General features: G+C 45.0%; 1 protein-coding gene and 1 pseudogene across 3 annotated transcripts in view; one reads left to right on the top strand and one right to left on the bottom strand.

Annotated features, from left to right (window-relative positions):
* Positions 1–18: 18 nt before the first annotated feature.
* GFOD2 (glucose-fructose oxidoreductase domain containing 2) overlaps positions 19–21,684 on the bottom strand; it is a 38,151-nt gene continuing 16,485 nt past the window's right edge. For 2 of the 3 annotated variants that reach the window (XM_035024958.1, XM_035024959.1), the window contains exons 2-3: positions 10,637–10,982; positions 19–1,560 (exon numbers count right to left, since the gene is read on the bottom strand). In XM_035024958.1, the coding sequence (XP_034880849.1) occupies positions 662–1,560; positions 10,637–10,895 (1,158 nt within the window). In that variant the 5' untranslated portion in view covers positions 10,896–10,982 and the 3' untranslated portion in view covers positions 19–661. The remainder of the gene's footprint in view (positions 1,561–10,636; positions 10,983–21,684) is intronic. The other variant, XM_035024960.1, reaches the window with a different exon arrangement.
* LOC118023392 lies at positions 5,539–6,925 on the top strand (annotated as a pseudogene).

Here is a 21,684-nt window from a genome sequence, read left to right as displayed (position 1 = left end):
CAACAAACAACCGTGACATAGTGTCAGACTTTCTGATTTATTTATTAACACTTATCAGATATTCCAGAACCCTATCTCCTCTCCGCCAAGTCGGGGGCCCTTTTCCCCAGGTCAACAGCCCCTGAGAGTTTACCTAATGAAGAACCCCTCCTCCCTGCCAGGGAAGGGGCAGCCTAGAGGCTGGAAGGGCCTGGTCATATGGGAAGGAGGGCAGGTGCGGATCCCTGAGGGATGACTCGACGCCCTCACCATTCCTGAGATGCCCTAGCCCAGGAAGGGCATGAAAACGAGGCTTGTCATTTTTCCTCAGGCTGAGGAATCAGCCAAGCTGGGTCCCTGCTATGCTACCTCACCTAGTTAGGACCACAAATTGGCAAAAGCAGCCTCCAAGTCGAGCTCTGGCTGGCTCTGCTCACCAGCGTGACTATGCAGAGACTGGGGGGCAGCCCCACCCCGGGCACACTGTGCTAGCCCTCAACTATATCACCACCCTGCAAGTCTGAGGAGCAAATGAGCATTGGAGGGGCTGTTTTCCCAGGGCCACCTTGGGCATCACCTGGACCCTGCCCAAGATGAAAGACACTGTGGCCAAGCCCTCCCGTGCCAGCTTCTGGTCCCTCCCCGGCCCCTCGGCCCCATGGCAGGGAGCCCACCTGCAGGCTCACAGGTTATTCCGTTGCAGTGCCTCACAGAGGTTCTGGTTGGCGTCGGGTTCTTCCGTCAGCACCTCCACAGCCTCCCACTCCCCGGATCTGCTCGACCTTTTGATGGCATCCACCACACTCTGCATGTACAGCCCATCCTCGAACGAGGCGGCCATCGAGACAGGGGTGTGGTCCCATGTGCGGCGGTCCCCCTGCCCCTGGAAAGACTGGCGCAGGGCCTGCACCATGTAGACCATGCCCTTCAGGTAGAGCAGTGGGACGTCCTGGGGCCCCTGCTCGGGCAGCCCTGCCCCCACGGCCAGCGAGTCCCTCAGGAGCAGCTCCTCTTGCGTGGCAGAGTTCTTCTGCCCGTAGAGGTCCGCTCCTCGGGCAACGAGGCGTCCTGCAGAGCCCACCACCATGACCTCATGCACAAAGGCGCCTGGCATGTTGAAGTTAAGTGTTACTGTGCTGCACACCCCCCCACCCATGAGCATCTGGAAGAAGCAGAAGTCATCACTGGTGACATGCCGGATGCCACGGATGGCCGCATTCTGCCTCACAAAGGTCTTGAGCAGCCCATGCACCTTCTCAGCTCTCCGGCCGGTCAGGTGGGTCAGCAGGTCCACAATGTAGGTGCCCATGGTGTGCAGGCCCCCGCCGCCCATGAGCTCGTCACAGATCCAGCCGTAGTTGGGGCTGAGCAGGCTGCCTGAGTAGATGCGGGCATCGCAGATCATCACCGCGCCCACGTAGTGCTCCGCGATCAGCTGCTTCATGCGCACGAAGGCAGGCAGGAAGCGCAGCACGTTCCCCACCAGGCTCATCAGCTGCGGGTAGTAGCGTGAGGCAGTCACCATCCGGAAGGCATCCACTGAGGTTGCTGCCTTCTCGCAAACCACATTCTTTCCAATACCTAAGAACAAAACACACCAGAAAATCTCAAAGTTCCAGGAGATTTTACACTGGGGGAAAATCTTTTCTTGAAGGCACATGAACTCTGAAAAGCCTCCTATTATCAGATGGTGGCCTGGGGCAAGAGGAAAAGCAATGGCTTAGATAAAAATGGTACCCTGTGACTGGGACTGGAGAACAAGTTATAGGCTGGAGAAAGATGAGTAAATTCTTTTTTTTTTTTTTTTTAAGATTTTATTCATTTATATGACAGAGAGAGACAGCAAGAACAGGAACACAAGCAGGGGGAGTGGGAGAGGGAGAAGCAGGCTTCCCGCTGAGCAGGGAGCCCAATGTGGGACTCGATCCCAGGACCCTGGGATCATGACCCGAGCCGAAGGCAGACGCTTAACGACCCGAGCCGAAGGCAGGCGCCCAAAAGATGAGTAAATTCTTAAGGGAAAATGAAAGGAGTAGAGGCAGAAAGTGCAAACCAGGAATGGGAAGTGAACAGAGGAGGTATGATGGGTAATTTTATGTGCCAACCTGGCTAGGCTGTGGTGTCCATCAAATACCAGTCTGGACACTGCTGAGAAGGTATCTTTTTAGGTGTGATTAGCATTTAAACCAGTAGGTTTTGAGTACATCAGATCACCCTCCACAATCTGGGTGGGCCTCATCTAATCAGTTGAAGGTTCGGGGATGGGAGTGGGGAAAGACTGAGGTTCCATGGAGAGGAAGGAATTCTGCCTCCAGACTCAAGTTTGCAACACCAACTCTTGCTGGGATTTCCAACCTGTTGTCCTGCCCTGCAGATTTCAGATCTGTCAGCTCCAACAGTCACATGAGCTGATTCCTTAAATTTCTCCCTCTCTATATATACCTTCATTGGTTCTGTTTCTCTGGAGAACGCTGCCTAATACACGTGGGCTGGAGAGATGGACATGCCTATGTACTTTCATACATTTATTAGATCATCAGCTTGGGGCAAAAGTATCTAATCCATGTTCTAGGGGATGGGCTTTGTACTCTCAGTTGTAACTGCAGAAAGGGCCCTAAGATTTCCCAAAGATTGTTCTCTGAAAACACTGGTCCAATACGTTAGTGTAGTCAAAAGGTCAGAAAATGTCTGTTTGGCTCTAGTAGGAGGGGAAAGGGAATAAAAATATTCCTTCTGTCCTCATGACTGTCCTGAGTATACTGTAGCTGGGGTGTACTGAGAGGGCAAAACAAGGCTAGAAAAAGCCCTGAAGAGAGAGAGCTAGAAGACTGAGCAGATTCCATATTAGGAAGAAGGACTGATACTCCTCCATGTTTTAAGATGAAAGCTCATGAGGGAATGAGCAGTCACAAGACACCAACACCGGGATACTCCTGTGAGCTTGGGGTGGTTCAAATGGAAGTCCTATGTTAATACCTCCACAGATGTAGGGGTGGGGGGGAAGCAAGGGGAGAGGTCCTTGCACTCAGGTCTGGCAGGAGACAGCCCTGCAAGGAGAGTAGCACCTGATTGTTATCATGATCTGCTCTTGGACAGTCTCCAATATCCCCCTACACATGTGGGATTTTAGGATTAGGGATTGGAGAATCACAATATTGGGTGACAATTTGGCCACTTGGCTGCAGAACATTTATGGCTGACCAGGGAAATAATGAAGAAACTAGATTATCAGACATAAACACCCCATCTGAGGGCTGCAGCTCCGACCAACCCAGAAACTACCTGCTGTAACTCTTCACTGCAGGGATTGGGTGGACACTGCAGCATGGGGCAGAGTGAAGATGGGGTGGGGGGAAAAGGACTCTTGTGACTGCTGGGAGCTTGGTGATGATTAAAACCAGGATAAGAAATCTCTGTTCCATGCCAAGAGAGGTCAGGGAAGGGGGAGAGACCTTCCTTCTTGAGCCCAAACAATAGGAATGCTTTTGAACTTAGGACCCAATAGTATTATCTGTATGGGAGCTAAAGGCCATCTTGAGTTAAACAGGCTCCTGCAGGCCAAATGTACATGATCTTTAACTTTAGAGAACCTGGGTTGTGCTGAAAGACATATTTATTTAAGTTATCTAGCATTCCTGCTAGGAAGCCAAAGGAGAGATTAGAGAAGCTGGGAACTGGTTTTTGTTAACAGGGAGTGGAAAAGCATGGATGCTGAATGCTTATTAGCTCAGACTTTTTGGAGTGTGAATAAATTTCAAGCTACAACCCTTTCTCCAGCTCATACTCCCCAGATTTCCCAGGACTGGGTTCCCCTGAACACCAGAGGCCCAGAGAGGCTGCCCCAGAACACCTCTTTGTTCCCTATTAGCACAGTGCCTGTTCAGAGCTCTAGGACCACAGCACTCCTGTTAGCCCATCTAGAGGCATGGGACTAGAGAAAGGAGACTTCAAACAGTAGGTAGAGAAGTAGCTCAGGAAGAACACGACTTTTATGTTTTACAAAATCCAGGAAGTCCACTTGCAGGGGCGGGGTACAAAAAAGGTTCTGCTACTAGAAAAAGAAGTTTGAAAGCCATAAGACTGAATCGCTCTTGCCTACTCTTTCTTGGGTCACTGGCCCTTGTTAGCCCCCTGGGTCACACCACCAGACGGGGCATGCATGAGTAGAATTTGTGTGTCAAGCCCTGTGCTCAGCACTGGGGATATAGCACTGGGTTTGGACTTTACTTTCAGAGAACTTATAGTTTAGGGGGAGAGATAGCCATTAATCAAATTACCATATAAATACATGTAGAACTGTACTTGTGATAAATGCAGTGAAGATGATATAAATGGTAAAATGAGAGCATATACCCCTTGACTGGGGGTGGTCAGAGAAGATGTCCCCAGGGACCAGTGTTCCAGAGATTAAATTATTTGGGCTAGACTCCTTTTTTTATTTTAAGATTTTATTTATTTATTTGATATAGAGAGACACAGTCAGAGAGGGAACACAAGCAGGGGGAGTGGGAGAGGGAGAAGCAGGCTTCCTGAGGAACAGGGAGCCCGATGCGGGGCTTGATCCCACGACCCTGGGATCATGACCTGAGCCGAAGGCAGGCGCTTAACGACTGAGCCACCCAGGCGCCCCTGGGCTACACTCTTTGAGTAATAATCTCTTGTTATGTCACAAGCCCATGGGAAAGGGTTGGCAAATTCAGTGTTTTTTTAATGAAGCACACTAGTGCCAAGAACTGGGCACAGAAATCTTTTAGTGACAGATTTTTTTTTTTTTTTTTTTTGAAAGACAGAGAGAGAAACAGCATGAGAGGGGAGAGGGTCAGAGGGAGAAGCAGGCTCCCCACTGAGCCGGGAGCCCGATGTGGGACTTGATCCCAGGACTCCGGGATCATGACCTGAGCCGAAGGCAGTCGCTTAACCAACTGAGCCACCCAGGCACCCTTCTAGTGACAGATTTAAGAAAACATTCAACTGTGGCAAAAATGTTGGGGCATTTTGCACGCTAGAATACATTTTCCTGAACCACCTCTAAGCTGAGAAATAAAACATGTTAGGGTCCCTCCCTCTCCTTTAAGGAACTCATAGAGAAGCTTTAAGGATGACACTGGAGGAGAAAGAAGATAAAAAAAAAAAGTCAAACAAAAGTAGAAAATAAGATGCCACAAAAAGGGCTGTGATATGAAAAGGACACCTCTGGAGGCTAAGTCCAAGAATGAGTTTTGGGAAACCACCAATAAGAGTGAGGGCAAGAAACAATCTTTACGGAGGCACCTGGTGGCTCAGTAGTTAAGCGTCTGCCTTCAGCTCAGGTCATGATCCCAGGGTCCTGGGATCGAGCCCCACATCGGGCTCCCTGCTGAGTGGGAAGCCTGCTTCTCCCTCTCCCACTCCCTCTTCTGCTCCCCGCCGGCTTGTGCTCTCTTGCTCACTCTCTCTCTCTCAAATAAATAGATAAAATCTTAAAAAAAGAAAAAATCTTTATGGCCTCACAGGTGAGGTAACATCTAAAGATGTAACAAGCCAAGGAAAATGTAATTTTTCCTACAGCACTGAGACGTAATGAGATGTAACCCTAATGTTCCTGGGCCTTGATTTCTTTCACTGAAAAGGAAGATGCTGGATTAGAATCAGTGGTTCTCAGTCCCTAGTGTGCGTCAGAATCACCTAGAAGGCTTCTTCAACCACAGACTGCTAGGCCTCACCTACAGAGATTCAGAAGGTCTGGGACGGGTCCTGAGAATCTGGATTTGTAACAAGTTCCCACATGATGCTGATGCTGCTGGTGTGAGAATCACATTCGGAGAACCACTGGACTGGAGGCTCTCTCCAGAGCCCACAGGCCTGACATTTCTACAATTTTATCCATGTGAATGCCAGGAGAAAATACAGTACTACTGACCAGTATGAAAAATTTTAGGAGAAGAATATATAGTCTGTCATACATTTTTTTTTTCCCTAATGTAATCTCTACACCCAATGTGGGGCTCCAACTCACGACCCCAGGATCAAGAGTGGCATGCTCTCCTGACTGAGCCAGCCAGGCGCCCCACTGTCATCTATGTCTGCATAGCTGCAAATCTCTATCGGCATTTCTCAGTCTCTAAGATTTAGCTTTTATAATGCTTAGCATAGCATAATGCAAGGAGGATCCTTAACTAAATAGGGTCTTTAGATGACCGTGATAAATTTCTCACAGATTCAAGATCTGATCTGATCAAAGCTGATCTGGAATTAAGAGTATGTCAATAGCTATATAGCTAAGTAATTGTATCTTTTCCCCCCTAGCTTTAAAAAGGCTTGAGGATCAGGCTGTCTTCTCTGCATTGGGAGCAGCTCTCCTGCCACAGCCCCTCATCCCCTGAAAATGTCCACCTGTGCAAGGGTGTCTCCAACTCCTTCTCGGTCAGGAGCGCCTCTCAGGTGTTGAGCTGATCACTGTCTGCAATGGTACTAACCACCGGAGACACTGACAGATGAGAGCCTCGGCAGCTTGGCAGCCCCACGGCCCCTGGCCTTATTTATTCCTAGCTACAGCTGCTGAACCAGCACCATTTCAAGGGGTATCGACACAACAGCCAAATTCACCGGGGCTGGGGCCGCCATGGTAGGGAGAGCTGGCTCTGGGGCTGGAACTGGGGCTGTGCTTGGGAGCCTCATCACTGGTTATGCCAGGAACCCTCGAAGCGACAATTCTCCTCCTACGCCATTCTGGGTTTTACCCTCTTGGGGGCCTTAGGGCTCTCTTGCATGATGGTGGCCTTTCTCATCCTCCTCACCACGTGAGGAGCCTTCTCCACCTCCCATTGGTCTCTTGCCTGTGTCTCATCTGTCCTGTATGTTCCTTTTCCTATACCTACCCAGGCAGTCTGGGGAAAGTGGTTGGCTCAGGGTTTGACAGAGGGAAGACAAATAAATACTGTATTAGTAAGAAAAACTTAAAAGATTTATTTATTTGAGAGAGAAAGAGAGAAAAAGCATGCACACGAGCGGGGGTGGGGGGCTGGGCAGAGGGAGAGTGAGAATCTCCAGCAGACTCCCTGCTGAGCGCAGAGCCTTGATCTGAAGACTATGAGTGTATGACCTGAGCCGAAACCAAGAGTCAGATGCTCAACCAACTGAGCCACTCAGGTGCCCAGAAAAAATTTTTATTTATCTGACAGAGAGAGACAGCAGGAGAGGGAACACAAGCAGGGGGCAGCTGGAGAGGGAGAAGCAGGCTCTCCGCTGAGCAGGGAGCCCGACGTGGGGCTCGATCCCAGGACGCCGGGATCATGACCTGAGCCGAAGGCAGATACCAAACAATTGAGCCACCCAGGTGCCCCACTAGCCTGTATCCTCAATGAACAACAAGAGACACAGACCCAATAACAGGGAGACCAAAAAAAAAAAAAAAAAGGCGGGGGAAAAACACAGAAAAATATACTCTCATGCATATATAAAGAGACTCATACATGGGAATACACTGTTAGGTGAAATGGCAGTGAGAGTCTTTTGGGATACTGACTCTGAGGACTTTTAAATATGCTGCATATTAGGAGGGGAAGAATGAAGCGGGGGAAATCAGAGGAGTAGACGAACCATGAGAGACAATGGACTCTGAAAAACAAACTGAGGGTTCTAGAGGGGAAGGGGGTGGGAGGATGGGTTAGCCTGGTGGTGGGTACTGAGGAGGGCACATTCTGCATGGAGCACTGGGTGTTATGCACAAACAATGAATCATGGAACACGTCATCTAAAACTAATGATGTAATATATGGGGATTAACATAAGAATAATAAAAATAAATAAATATGCTGCATATTTTTGCAATTATCAGTGCATGTGCTGGTCCTGTCTCCCATCTAGGCTGTGTACAAGAACCAGATACTTCCAGAGTTTTATAGGTGGGAAGAATGGGCCCTGCTTTCAAGGCATTAATTTAAACATGGTTCACCAACCTACAGAAAAGTTTTTCATATCTGAGATGACTCAGAATGCTTAGTTTCATTTGTAGACTACATTCAACTCAGTGAACATTTATTTAATGAATATCCAGAGGAGAATGCTATTATTTATTTATTTTTAAAATGAATTTAACTTAGGGGCAACTGACTGGCTCAGCTGGAAGAGCATACAACTCTTGATCTCGGGGTTGTGAATTCAAGCCCCACGATGGGTATAGAGATTGCTTAAAAATAAAATCTTAAAAAATAAAATGAATTTAACTTAAATCTGCTCTTCTGCTTCCGACAACAGGAAGTCCCTTGTGTTGTAATGCCAATGTCTTTCTTGGTCAGCACTTGGAGGCAGTCATACATATATCATGCTGGAAAGGCCAAAAGGGGCAGGAATTGGGACCCCCTATTTAACAGGAGTCCAGAGAGTTTGAAAGAGATAGAAATAAGATCACAAGTGGGGTCTGATGTTGGGCACCTGGCTGGCTCAGTGGGTGGAGTATATCACTCTTGATCTCTGGGTTGTGAGTTTGAGCCCCACATTGGGTGTAGAGATTACTTAAAAAATAAAATAAAACCTTAAAAAAAAAAGTAGGGTCTGATGTAAAGTTCAGTACGGTGTTCTGTCTACAGCAGTTCCTACATTCACACCCAGTACTTCGGGAAAATTGGAGGAGTTCTCTCCTGGCCATTTCCACATGTGCTTATGTCAGGTGAGAATTCTCAATTAAAAAAAAAAAAAAATGTGAGTGGCACCTGGGTGGCGCAGTTGGTTAAACGTGGGACTCTTGATTTCAGCTCTAGTCATGATCTCATGGGTCATGAGATCGAGCCCTGCGTAGGGCTCCGTGCTCAGCGGGGTGTCTGTTTGGGATTCTCTCTCCCTCTGCCCCTCCCCCCACACCATGCTCTTGTGTTCTCTCTCTCAAATAAATGAACGAATCTTTAAAAAAGTGAAAGGACACAGGGAGTGAACTTCATGGTCACAATATGCTCAGCAACTCCTTTGGGGTTTGAGTGGCAGTACCTGAAGGGAGGTCCAGCTGACATGAGCTCTCCCAGACCCACCAACCTGACCCTGGGACTGTGTGCCTATAATAGACCAAGGACTCTCATTCACACCCTCTACCTCCTGACAACAGAGATGCAGAGAAAAGACAGACGACCCTGCTTCACCAGGGCTGAGACATAAGATCCCACAAGTCTCTGGTCATCCCTGTCCTTCCTATTTATAAGAAAAGCAAGTCCAGCGTTTTCCTGTACCAGGAATCAGAAAACAGCAGGTTTTTGGCCAAAGAACCCTAGGGTTTCCTCTTTCTTCCTACACAGCTTGGCGATGGTTTCTGTGGGAACCCTAGAATCTAAGAAGACTGAGAGCCTCTAGAACACTGCCTCTGGATTACCTAGCCTCACCAGCCTGCATTCACGCCACAGGATGGCAAGAAATCAAATGAATATGGTAGCTTGGTCCCCTTGCACTAGCCCTCTGTTAAAGTGTTGGCTTAGGCCTACTTCTAAACTAAATCTGAAAGCCATTACCTGCCCTCCTAAGAATCTAGTGACTAGCTCCAGTGTCACACATCTTTAGACACTGCTCTCTGAAAAAGACAAACCATCTACAGTATTTGGCCAAATGTACGTGCTCCCAGATCAACCACCAGACTCATGTTCTTGCTCACTCCAATGAACATTTATCTTTACCAACACACTGGGCCAGAGGTGACAGACGTTCTTTTCTCCTCAGAACAAGGGAGACAAGTAGCAGAGGCTTGGACTCTCCACCATGGTAGTGGCCAGGAGTGGTCAAGCCTGATGGCATACCAGCTCCTGGGCCCCGAGATCTGTGACTGCATCAGAGATATATTTTGTTCCTATCACCTTACATAAAACAACTTCTCTGTCAATTAATAATATGCCACCTGAATTGTTACCTAAGTCTTGTCTTTTCTACTTTGTAATGTGTGTGATCTCTAGTGTCTTCAATTGAACTGTGAAATCTGAAGGTAGGCAGGGCTCTGATCCAACCCTGCTCTGAATGTACAGAAAGACATCAAGACAGTGCCTGGCACAGAGAAGGCATTAAAAACAAAAGTAACTGCTGGATGAATATTTACCGGCTTGTGTTCCTATTCAATTCGATTCTCATTTACATCAGAAAAAGAAAAAAAGTCACCTACAGTTGACAGGGAAGAGAAGTGAGCAGGCAGACCTGTGTACCCTATCAGAGAGCCTTCCTGCCTTCCGGCACGCAAGATTGCAAAATTTGGCAGGAAGGGTGTGCGCTCTATCTAGCGAAGGATTGACAAAACATGGGAAATGGCAGCCTTGCTACACACGCTCCTCTCCTCTCTGAGGTGCTACGTGCCACGGAAATGGAAGAACAAACATGTCAGCCACAATCAATTTCCTACTGCCCAAGCCTTTGAACTCTGACTTCAAACAGGCCAACTTTACATTGCATGAAATGTCTGTGTTTTGCCAAAGCAAGTACCACGCTGCACGACATGTAATAATCTCTAGCCCCTGTGACAGGCCAACTCCTAAGGCTTCATTTTTGCTCAGGGAGTTACTTATGGAGGTGGGGAAGGCTGGAGCATTTCTTCCCACAGCTGTATGTAACATGCCCCCAGTGTGCCCTCCCCAGCACAGAGGAGAGCAGTGACACACAAGGACCACCCAGAGGGAGACACAGCCTGCCCTTGCCACGGCCTGACTGTCCATACCTAGAGCCTTCACAGATATTTGCCGGGTCAGTGGAGGGGGGATATTGATGCACACAAGATCCACGTCTTGATGCAGCAAGACATCATCGGTCCGGCTGGTGTAGAAGGTGATGTTCATCTCCTCGGCAAGCTGCTTTGCCTCCTCCTCCGTCTTCCCCCACAGGGCCTCCACGGTGAACCCTTCTGCCCTCAGCAGTGGGACCAGAACCCGGGCGGAGCTGCCGGTCCCAAACACGCCCACTCCTGGGAGCATCTTCATGCCGGTTTCTCTGTTCACCAACTCATCTCCTCACAAGAGCCTCCAGCATGAATACGACCTTCCCACAGTCCTGGTCAAACATGGCTCCTGGAACAGCAAGCATTATACTGGCTATTAGTGGATGGCACACTCAGCTGAGGCTACCTTCTGGACTTGTTTGGAAGCAACAAGTTCTCCGCCACAAAAGCACAAATGCAATACTGCTCCAAAATGAAAAGCTGCAAAACCTTTTCCCACGGAGACTTAAGGATATTAGCAATATCCATCTACTGGAAGAAGGAAGAATGAAAAACAGGTAAAGCTGAGTTCCCAAATCTCTGTTCTGTTCTGTTCCTAAATGTTTTGTGTGACTCTGGTCCAATCATTTAACCATCAGGGTCATAACTGTAAAAGTTCATGATTCTATGATATTATATTGGAAAAAGGAAAAGAGGGGAAACAAAAACCAGTACAAGTTGGAAGAGAACTACCTAGGTGCTATGCAGATTATAATTTAAAATTTCATGGTAGAAAGCACAGGCAAGTATTCATTATAAACAAAAAATAACAACAACAAAAATGTTTTCAACTACCAAACTAGCAACAATAACAGGAAGTTTAAAATGTTATTTTTTGTATAAAGATACTCAGTCCAACATTGGCTATGATAAGTGAAAAACTGGGAAACAATCTAGATGTTCAATAATAGTAATGGGTAAGATAAATAACACTGTGAAGCAGATGAAAACCGGGGGTGGAGTGGGGTGGGGTGGGTAGAATACCCTCAATGACCTGAAAGACATCACCATATATTCATTGAAAAGGGGGAAAACAAAACAAAAGAGGAAGTATGATACCCATTTTTTTAAAGCACAAGAGAAGTATATGTAGCAAAAACTAATGATGTATGGTGATTAACATAATAATAATAAAAAGAAGTGTATATGAATGAGAATATACAAGGATATCTATATTATTATTTGTAAGCATATTTTACACATGACATTAGAAGGACCAGAATACACCTGAATTTCATAATGATTACTCAAGTTGATGGGATTATAGATGATTTTTCTTTTTCAAACTCTGCCCAATTTTCTACAATGAATTGTGGTTTTTAATTCTGATCACAAGGGTGCCTGGGTGGCTCAGTTGGTTAAGCGACTGCCTTCGGCTCAGGTCATGATCCTGGAGTCCCAGGATCGAGTCCCGCATCGGGCTCCCTGCTCGGCAGGGAGTCTGCTTCTCTCTCTGAACCTCCCTCCTCTCATGCTCTCTATCTCATTCTCTCTCTCAAATTAAAAAAAAAAAAAAATCTTTAATTCTGATCACAAGGGTTATCAAATGAAATAAAGGGGCTCCTGGGTGGCTCAGTTAGTTAAACGTCTGCCTTTGGCTCAGGTCACGATCTTGGGGTCCTGGGATAGAGCCCCGAGTCAGGCTCCCTGCTCAGCGAAGAGTCAACTTCTCCCTCTCCCTTTGCCCCTCCCCCTAGCTTGTGCTCCCTCTCTCTCAAATAAATAAATAAATAAATAAAATCTTAAAAAAAATAAAATAGGGCGCCTGGCTGGCTCAGTTGGTTAAGCGACTGCCTTCGGCTCAGGTCATGATCCTAGAGTCCCGGGATCGAGTCCCGCATCGGGCTCCCTGCTCAGCAGGGAGTCTGCTTCTCCCTCTGACCCTCCTCCCTCTCATGCTCTCTGTCTCTCATTCTCTCTGTCTCAAATAAATAAATAAAATCTTTAAATAAATAAATAAAAAATAAAAAATAAAAATAAAAAATAAAAAAATAAAATAAAGAACAAAACTAAAGTCTGGACATTGAGAACGGCATGTGAGGCAATGAGCACTGGGTATTATATAAGACTGATGAATCACAGGCCTATACCTCTGAAACCAATAATACATTATATGTTAATTATTTGAATTTAAATGAAAAAAGTTTAAAAAAGTTAACAAAACAAACAAAACAACAAAAACAAAAAACTAAACAAAAGTCATCCTGGAAACCAAGATGAGATTTGGGTGTGATCAGGGGTACCCGGTTTCCCCCTACAGCAGCCCATGTGCTAAACCAGGGGTCCCCACTCTGGCTGTGTGTTAGGTACCAGTAACTCCAGACCCACTGAGTCAGATTATAGGGATGAGCCTGTGTCACCATCATTTTCTTTTCAAGTTTAATTCTTTTGTGTGTGTGTGTGGTAAAATACACATAAAATTTACCATCTTAACCATTTTTAAGTGTACAGGTTCAGTGATATGAAATACACTCAGATTGTGCACCATCTACCTCCAAAAACTCTTCATCTTGCAAAACTGAAACTCTGTACCCATTAAACACTAATTCCTCATCCCAATCCCTCTTGCCAGCCCCTGGCAATCACCATTCAACTTTCTTGTTGTCTTTAAAATATATATATATATTTTAAGTAACCTCTACACCCAGCATGGGGCTGGAACTCATGACCCCAAGATCAAGAGTCACACGCTCTGACTGAGCCAGCCAGGAGCCCCTATGTTCTGTTTTCTGTTGCTATGAATCAGACTATACTCTAGGTACTTCGCAGAAGGGGAATCATACAGTATTTGTCTTTTTGTGATTGGCTTATTTCACGTAGCATAACGTCTTCAAAGTTCATCTATGTTGAAGCATGTGTCAGAATTTCCTCCCCTTTAAGGTCAAATAATATTCCATTCCATGTATATATCATATTTTGTTTATCCATTCATCTGTACACAGACACTTGGGTTGTTTCCATGTTTTAGCTATTGTAAATAATGCTGCTATGAACATGGGTGTTCAAATTTCTCTTCAAGACCCCCCCCCTTTTAAGACTCTGCTTTCAATTCCTTTGGGTATATACCTGGAAGTAGAATTGCTAGATCATATGGTAGATTTTTATTTATTATTTTTTAAAATATTTTATTTATTTATCTGACAGAGACACAGCACAAGCAGGGGGAACAGCAGGTAGAGGGAGAAGCAGGCTCCCTGCTGAGCAAGGAGCCTGATTAGAGACTCGATCCCAGGACCCTGGGATCATGACCTGAGTCAAAGGCAGACGCTTAACCGACTGAGCCACCCGGCCATCCCCATATGGTAGATTTTTAATTTTTTGAGGAACCACTATATTGTTTTCCACTGGGTCTGTATCATTTAAAATAATTTTATAAATACTTTATATTTCTAGTTCCTTAGTCTTCCAATTATCTTTAAAAAATCTTGGGTGCCTGGGTGGCTCAGTTAAGTGTCTGCCTTCAGCTCATTCAGCTCAGGTCATGATCCCAGGGACCTGGGATCAAGTCCCGCACGGGGCTCCCTGTTCTGCAGGGAGCTTGCTTCTCCCTCTGCCTCTCTCTCTCTGATGAATAAATAAAATCTTTTTTAAAAAAAATCTTACTTGGTCACTGCAAATCCCAAATTTTAACAAGTTTTACTCAAACGTACAACTTTGCTGTTCTACTTTAATCCACATAACACTGCCTCACTTGCATCTCCTCACAGATCAGAGTCAACCTATTTGTCAGGGAGACATGGCATTCCTTTAGTAAATGCACCATAACTATTTCATTCCTCAACAGCAAGTACTAGGGATATACCTCTCTTCCCTCTCCCCCTCCATGACATCCACCTTTCTGATAATTTCTGAGTGCCACTTCTGGGCTCCCCACTTCTTTCAATGCTGAAGTTCTTGAGGTGTCCTCTTCTCTTCTTGCTCCACATGCTCTCTTATCTACTCATGTCCAAGGCTTTATCAGTATACCAGTGACTCCCAAATCTGCAGCACAAGCCCAGATTCCCCTCCAGAGCTTTACACCCATATATCCAGGGCGCCTGGGTGGCTCAGTCACTTAAGTGTCCAACTCTTGATCTCAGCTCAGATCTGGACCTCAGGGTCGTGAGTTCAAGTCCCATCTTAAGCTCTATGCCTGTGGAGCCTACTTAAAAAAAAAAAGTGGTATGTCCATACAACATAGTATTATTCAGCCACAAAAGGTAATGAAGTACTGATACAAACTACAACATGGGTGAACCTTGAAAACATTACCCTAAGTGAAAGACACTAGTCACAGAAAGCCATATATTGTATGATTCCATTTATGTAAAATGTTCAGAACAGGCAAATCCATGGAAATAGAAAATAAATTAGTGGTAGGGATAGCGGGGATGAAGAAATTGGGAAGTAGGGGCATCCTAGTTTATTCTTCCCCATGTGGTTATTCAGCACCATTTGTTGAAGAGTTTGTTCTTTCCCCTGAATGATAACTCCTTTGTTGAAAATCAGTTGACCATAAGTGTATGGATTTATTTAGAGACTCTCAATTTTATTTCATTGCTGTATACGTCTATCCTTATGCATACCACACTGTCTTGATTACTTTAGCTTTACAGTAAGTTCTGAAGTCAGTGTGAGTCTTCCAACTTCATCCTTTTTCAATATTGTTGTGGCTATTCTGGGTCCCTTGCATTTTCCTATGAATTTTAGGTTCAGTTTGTCGATCTGGGATTTTGATAGAGATTGCTTTAAATCTGTAGATTTGCGGGCGCCTGGGTGGCTCAGTTGGTTAAGCAACTGCCTTCAGCTCAGGTCGTGATCCTGGAGTCCCAGGATCGAGTCCCACATTGGGCTCCCCGCTCAGTGGGGAGTCTGCTTCTCCCTCTGACCCTCTCCCCTCTCATGCTCTCTCTCACTCTCTCTCTCTCAAATAAATAAATAAAATCTTTAAAAAAAAAAAAAATCTGTAGATTTGGGGAATATTGTCATCTAAACAATATTAGATTTTATGATCCATGAACATGGGATGCCTTTCCATTTATTTAGGTCTTCTTTAATTTCTTTTAACAATGTTTTGTAGTTTTCAGAGAGTAAGTTACACACTTTTTGGTTAAATTTATTTCTAAGTATTTTTTTGATTTTTTTTTTTTTAGATTTTATTTATTTGAGAGAGAGAGCATGAGTGAGCTGGGAAGAGAGGAAGAAGCAGGTTCCCCACTGAGCAGGGAGCCTGATGCAGGGTTCGATCCCAGGACCCATGACCTGAACCAAAGGCAAATGCTTAATGGACTAAGTCACCCAGTTGCCCCTGTTCAATGCTATTGTAAATGGGATTGTTTTTTCTTTTTCTTTCTTTCTTTTTTAAAGATGTATTCATTTATTTTAGAGAGAGAGAGAGTACACGCAGGAGGAGGTGTAGAGGGAGAGAGGGGAAGAGACGCAGACTCACCACTGAGTGGGGAGCCTGACACAGGGCTTGATCACACAACTCTGAGATCATGACCTGAGCTGAAATCAAGAGTTAGATGCTCAATTGACTGAGCCACCCAGGTACCCCTGGAACTGTTTTCTTAATTTCATTTTCAGATTGAGCATCTCTTTTGCTTCTAGTGTAGATACAAATGTACTATGTAATTTACATGTCTATCTTAGGGATTGGTTTGCCAGTATAGCCCGCTTGACCCTACCTGAAGGACACCTGTGCCTTTGTGAACCACTGAAATAAGCATGACTTGGGCGGTCTCTACCTCCAGACCCTTATCAGCTTCCTGCCCTCCTGTCTCTACTCTCTGGGACTGTGGATCTTGGCTTGCCCCCTGCACTCTACCATTAGGTTTTATCTTAATCATCATTCTTTCTAATAATGATGAATAATGTCTATGAACTCTCAGCTATGTCTTTTTCCTCTTTGCTGATAATTCTGCCCTTATAGACTTCCGTTCTAGTTAGAAACAGGTCAGTCACATAGTATGTTCTATAATTATCATGTTCTGGACTTCTCCCCTTCAGCTATTTTGGTCACCTCTTGCATTTGCAGTTTTGTTTTTGTTTTGTTGTTGTTTTGGCTACTTACATATCATTGACATTCTGGGAGCCTGAGAGTGTCAAATTTGTAGCACTAGACAAGTAAGCTTCTGCGTAAGTTTTGTGGGTCATTAATTACCAACAGCTATGAGAGCCAGAGTGACACACCACTATAAACAAGGACATCCATGTTCTCTCTAGATTCATGACCAGAGCACACTTCCTCTTCTCTCCCACCTCATTTCTTCATGCTCTAGTTATATTTGGGTATATGTTTGTATTGGTGGCTTAAATAACAGAACGGATTAGAGGACATTTTAATAACCTCTGTTTTACTGACAATGACTTAAAGGGCAGCTTCATCAACACCCATAAAGGGGCATCAGCTGGCTTCTGAGGAAGCCAGATGGCATGAAGCTAGGCAGGCTTGATCACTAGGTATTTCCTGTTCAGGAAGGCAGAGCTGGTTTCCCTTATTTCAGTGACTACCCTTTCTAACCCCTAAAATTTCCCTACTCCCTGCCCTTAACATTCTTGTATATATACCTTTTGCATCCTCCAAAGATCTCCATAAAGTCAGCCCTGTCTAGTTCCTGTACACTCTAATGACCACACGCTGGTCAGGAATGAAGGGTGGAAAGTGCCCTGACAGGACTTTGCAAGGCTATGGGGAAGACAGCACAGAGGTTGGAGGCATGGAATTTGCAGCCACTTTGCCTGGCTCAAGTCCTGGCTCTACCGCTTACCAACTAGGTAATCTCAGGTAAGTTTTTAAATCATTCTGTGCTTCTGTTTCTTCACCTGTAAAATGGGGATAGTTGTATCTACCTGATAGGGGAGTTAAAGATTAAATGAGTTAATATTTGTAAAGCATTTATAACAGGGTCTGGGCCCATAGTAAGTCACTGCATACATCATTTTAGAAAAATTTCTCTGACTGACTTAGAGGTCTCCTCTTCAAAAGCTATGTAGGAATATAAAGAATACTCTGAGCTAAAATACAGTAAAGTGCAATAGGCCAAACAATGTTTAGTGTAACATACAGTGCATCGAAGTCCACATAGTCCCGTTCCGCAGATGAGGATACAGAAGCTCAGAGAGGCTAGGTAACTTTTCCAGGGTTCTGTAGCTGGCTGTATATGACAGAGCTGCCATAACTAACTGTAAAACCCTGAGCAGGTTACTTAGCTTCCCCGAGCCTCTGTAAAAACAGAGGTTTTGTATGTGTGGAACAACTCTTCTTTCACTCCTTTATGCTAAGTATGAGCCAGGAAAGTTCATTCTGTTGTCTGGCTTGGCAAGTGCTTGCCTCAGATCCACCATTCAAACCAGTGTTGATCTGTTCATACATCACGCCTTTATGGAGGGCCTAACAGGAAGGCTGTGACACAAAAGGATGAAAAAAACACAGCCCAAATTTCAGAAAGGTGTGCAGGAGCCAGAGCTGGTGGCACCAAGCACTAACCTAAGGAATTTGGGCTTTGATAGGTGGGTATGCTTATATGCTTGGTGTGCCCCACCTTCCCCACCTGATCCCTTCTCGGCCCTGCTCTCTCAGGAGTCGGAGGCCAATTCCAAGGCTCCAGGCTATGGGTTCAGCCAATGGGAAGCGCCAGGAGGAGAGATAAATGGATGGAAGGATGAACTTATTTATTTTCTGCCTTCTCTCTACCAGGATGCAGTTCTGGCAGGGTCTGTGTCCCTTGACAGGGTCAAAGTACCTACTGAGGACCCCTCTTCTATGGCCACAGCTTTTACTGAGTTCTGGTATCCCCACCCTTTTCCCATTGTGCCTAAGGTGGTAACATTACTAGTGGTAGTTGGTCCCGGGGTGCTCCACCATCCCTTGTAGGTTGGTTTCCTTTATTGTTCACACCACTATAAATAATCCCTTTATTAAAGACTTTTCAATGAACCCTTTGAGTGTGCTGGCTGTTTTCTGCCTGGACCCTAATACAGTAAGCAATGAGAACCATTACATTTTTTTTATGTGAATTAGGTGGAAAAGAATTTAAGAGACTCTAGACAAAGAACCAGTTACGATATCAACTAAAAGATAAGGAGGGCTTGATGGAGGGAATGAAATGGAGCAGACAGCTATCAACAGGATCTGGGGTAATAAGGAGGAAGGGAAGAACCAAAATCGACACTGAACTACAGACCAAGATCTTCCATAAACACAGGCACAGAATCCTCAACAAAGTATTAGCAAGCAGGATCCAACAATGTGTTAAAAGAACACATCATAACTAAGAGAATTTAATCCCAGGAATGCAAGGCTGGTTCAACATTCTAAAATCAATTACTATAATCTACCATATTAACAGTCATTAGTTATTAGACTGCATTAACTATAAATGCAAATTGAAACTTATTTAATGTAACTACACACCTATGAAAATGTCTGAAATTCAGAAAACCTGGTATCTAACGCTGGCAAGGCTATAAAGCAACTGTTCATTGTTGGTGAAAATAAAAAATGGTATAGCCACCATGGAAAACAGTTTGTCATCTTATGAAGTTAAATATATACATATCATATAACCTTGCAGCCCCACTTCTGGTATTTACCAAGAGAAACAAAAACTTATATTCACACAAAAGCATGTATGTTAATGTCTATTTTTCTAATGTCTAATACTGGCTTTATTTGTAATTGTCAAAACTGGGAAACAACACAAATGTCCTTCAGCTGGTGGTGAATGGATAAACAAACAGTATGTCAATGCAACGGAATACTACGCAGTAAAGCAAACGAATGAACTACTGATGCACTCAACTGACAAAATAAATCTCAAGTGCATTATGCTAACTGAAAGATGCCAGACTCAAAAGGCTCCATACCGTGTGATTCCATTTACGTGACATAATGGAAGAGGAAAACAACAGGGACAGAAAATAGTGATTGCCAAGGGTTGGAACTGGGGGCATGCATCAACTGCAATGAGCTACAGGTAATTTTGGGGGATGGGTGGTAAAGGAACTGTTCTATATCTTGACTATGCTGTTAATTACATGACTGTGTGCATTTGTCAAAACCCACAGAACTGTACACTAAAAAGAGTAAATTTACTGATATGTAAGTTATATTTCATGAAATGGGACCCCCTAAAAATGACACTGAAGTTCCAAACATAAAATGACAAGTTGTAGTGTCATTAAGAGAAACAGGGAACCCAAAAGGCCTGACTTATTGAGACTTGTGCAGAAGCTGGGATTTGTGGACTCTGCTCTTCGCAGACTGGTGGAATATTATCTTACCTTCTGTATGCCTACTCCAAGGAGCCACAGCTTCTTCAAAACCATAGAAAGAGACCCCACTCCCCACCGTGGAAGGCAAATCCAGTCTGGCCCTCATTTTTCTAAGTTCTGGAACACAGTCACATCCATTTCTTTATTTATGGCTACTTCTGTAATACAACAGTAAAGTAGGTGACACATCGACCATATGGCCCACAAAAATAAAAAAATATTTACCATCTGGCCCTTCATAGAAAACGTTTGCTGATCCCTGCCCTATCCCATGGGTTATGAAGCTAGGAGCTCCAAGTGACAGAATATAGTCATGAAGGTAGCCAGGCCTATGATAAAAAGAACACCCTACCTCATTGTGTGTGTGAGGAGGCACAGATACTGGGAATTCTGGTGTTAGTGCATAACGTATTCCGTAGGCAGCTTGAGTAGGAGTCAGACCCTGGGCAGAAGGTGCCTAGGAATCCTTTTCTACCAGATGCAACACACAGAACTAAAACCTGTGTTTCTTAACCTCTCCTGCAAAAAAGAGGTATCTTAAAAAGATAAATATAGGAAGAAGGGACCATTTGGTAGAGCCTCTGGTAATGTTCTTTAAAGGAGGTAATCTCCATTGACAGGCACCTTTTCCCCTCTTTCTCCCTTCTTTCTGTCTGAAATGCAGACAGTATGGCTGGAGTTGCCATAGTCAAATGACCACCAGGAGGCAACCTGAGGATGGAACAGTTTCCTGCAGACACTGGCACTGAGATGGTGAATCACCCTCAAGGAACTCCATTTCATGGACTAGATAGGCATGTAAACACATCTGTTATTCAGTATAGGTAGAGCAACAAAGACATGTGTGTAGCATAGAGAACAGCCATCACTAACAGGGCCACAGGTGGTGTGCAAGCATGAAAGGCTTCCTGGAAGACAGGATGTAACAGGTCAAGCTGATCAGAAAGACAAGAGGTCATACGACCTGTCCAACACATCCAATGACAAGACCCTCCCTTTACTGGTGGCTCGCTTGTGTTCTGGGGCCATTTCAGTCAGAAAACTCTTCTGTAGATGGACCTGAAGTCCTCAGTCTTCTACATTGTGGAACTACCTGTGAGGAATGATTCCTTATTTATTTATTTATTTATTTATTTATTAAGATTTATTTATTTCAGGGCGCCTGGGTGGCTCAGATGGTTAAGCGTCTGCCTTCGGCTCAGGTCATGATCCCAGGGTCCTGGGATCGAGTCCCGCATCGGGCTCCCTGCTAGGTGGGGAGCCTGCTTCTCTCCCTCTGCCTCTGCCTCTCTCTCTCTCTCTGACTTTCATGAATAAATAAATAAAAAAAAATAAAAAAAAAAAGATTTATTTATTTCAGAGAGAGAGCACAAGCAAGAGGAGCAGAGGGAGAGGGAGAGAATCTTTTTTTTTTTTTAAAGATTTTATTTATTTATTTGAGAGAGAGAATGAGAGAGAGAGAGCACATGAGAGGGGGGAGGGTCAGAGGGAGAAGCAGACCCCCTGCTGAGCAAGGAGCCCGATATGGGACTCGATCCCAGGACTCCAGGATCATGACCTGAGCCGAAGGCAGTCGCTTAACCAACTGAGCCACCCAGGCGCCCGAGAGGGAGAGAATCTTAAGCAGACTCCGTACTTAGCACGGAGCCTGACTCGGGGCTCGATTTCACAACCAGGAGACCATGACCTGAGCCGAAATCAACAGGACACTTAACCGAATGAGCAACCCAGGTGCCTCTATCTGTGATGTTTCTAAT

Source organism: Mirounga leonina, unplaced genomic scaffold (genome assembly GCF_011800145.1).
Source record: "Mirounga leonina isolate KUSES-001 unplaced genomic scaffold, KU_Mleo_1.0 Mir_180, whole genome shotgun sequence".
NCBI classification, from domain to species: Eukaryota; Metazoa; Chordata; class Mammalia; order Carnivora; family Phocidae; genus Mirounga; species Mirounga leonina.
Note: the sequence above shows the minus strand (reverse complement) of the source record. Positions and strands in the feature narration are given on the sequence as shown.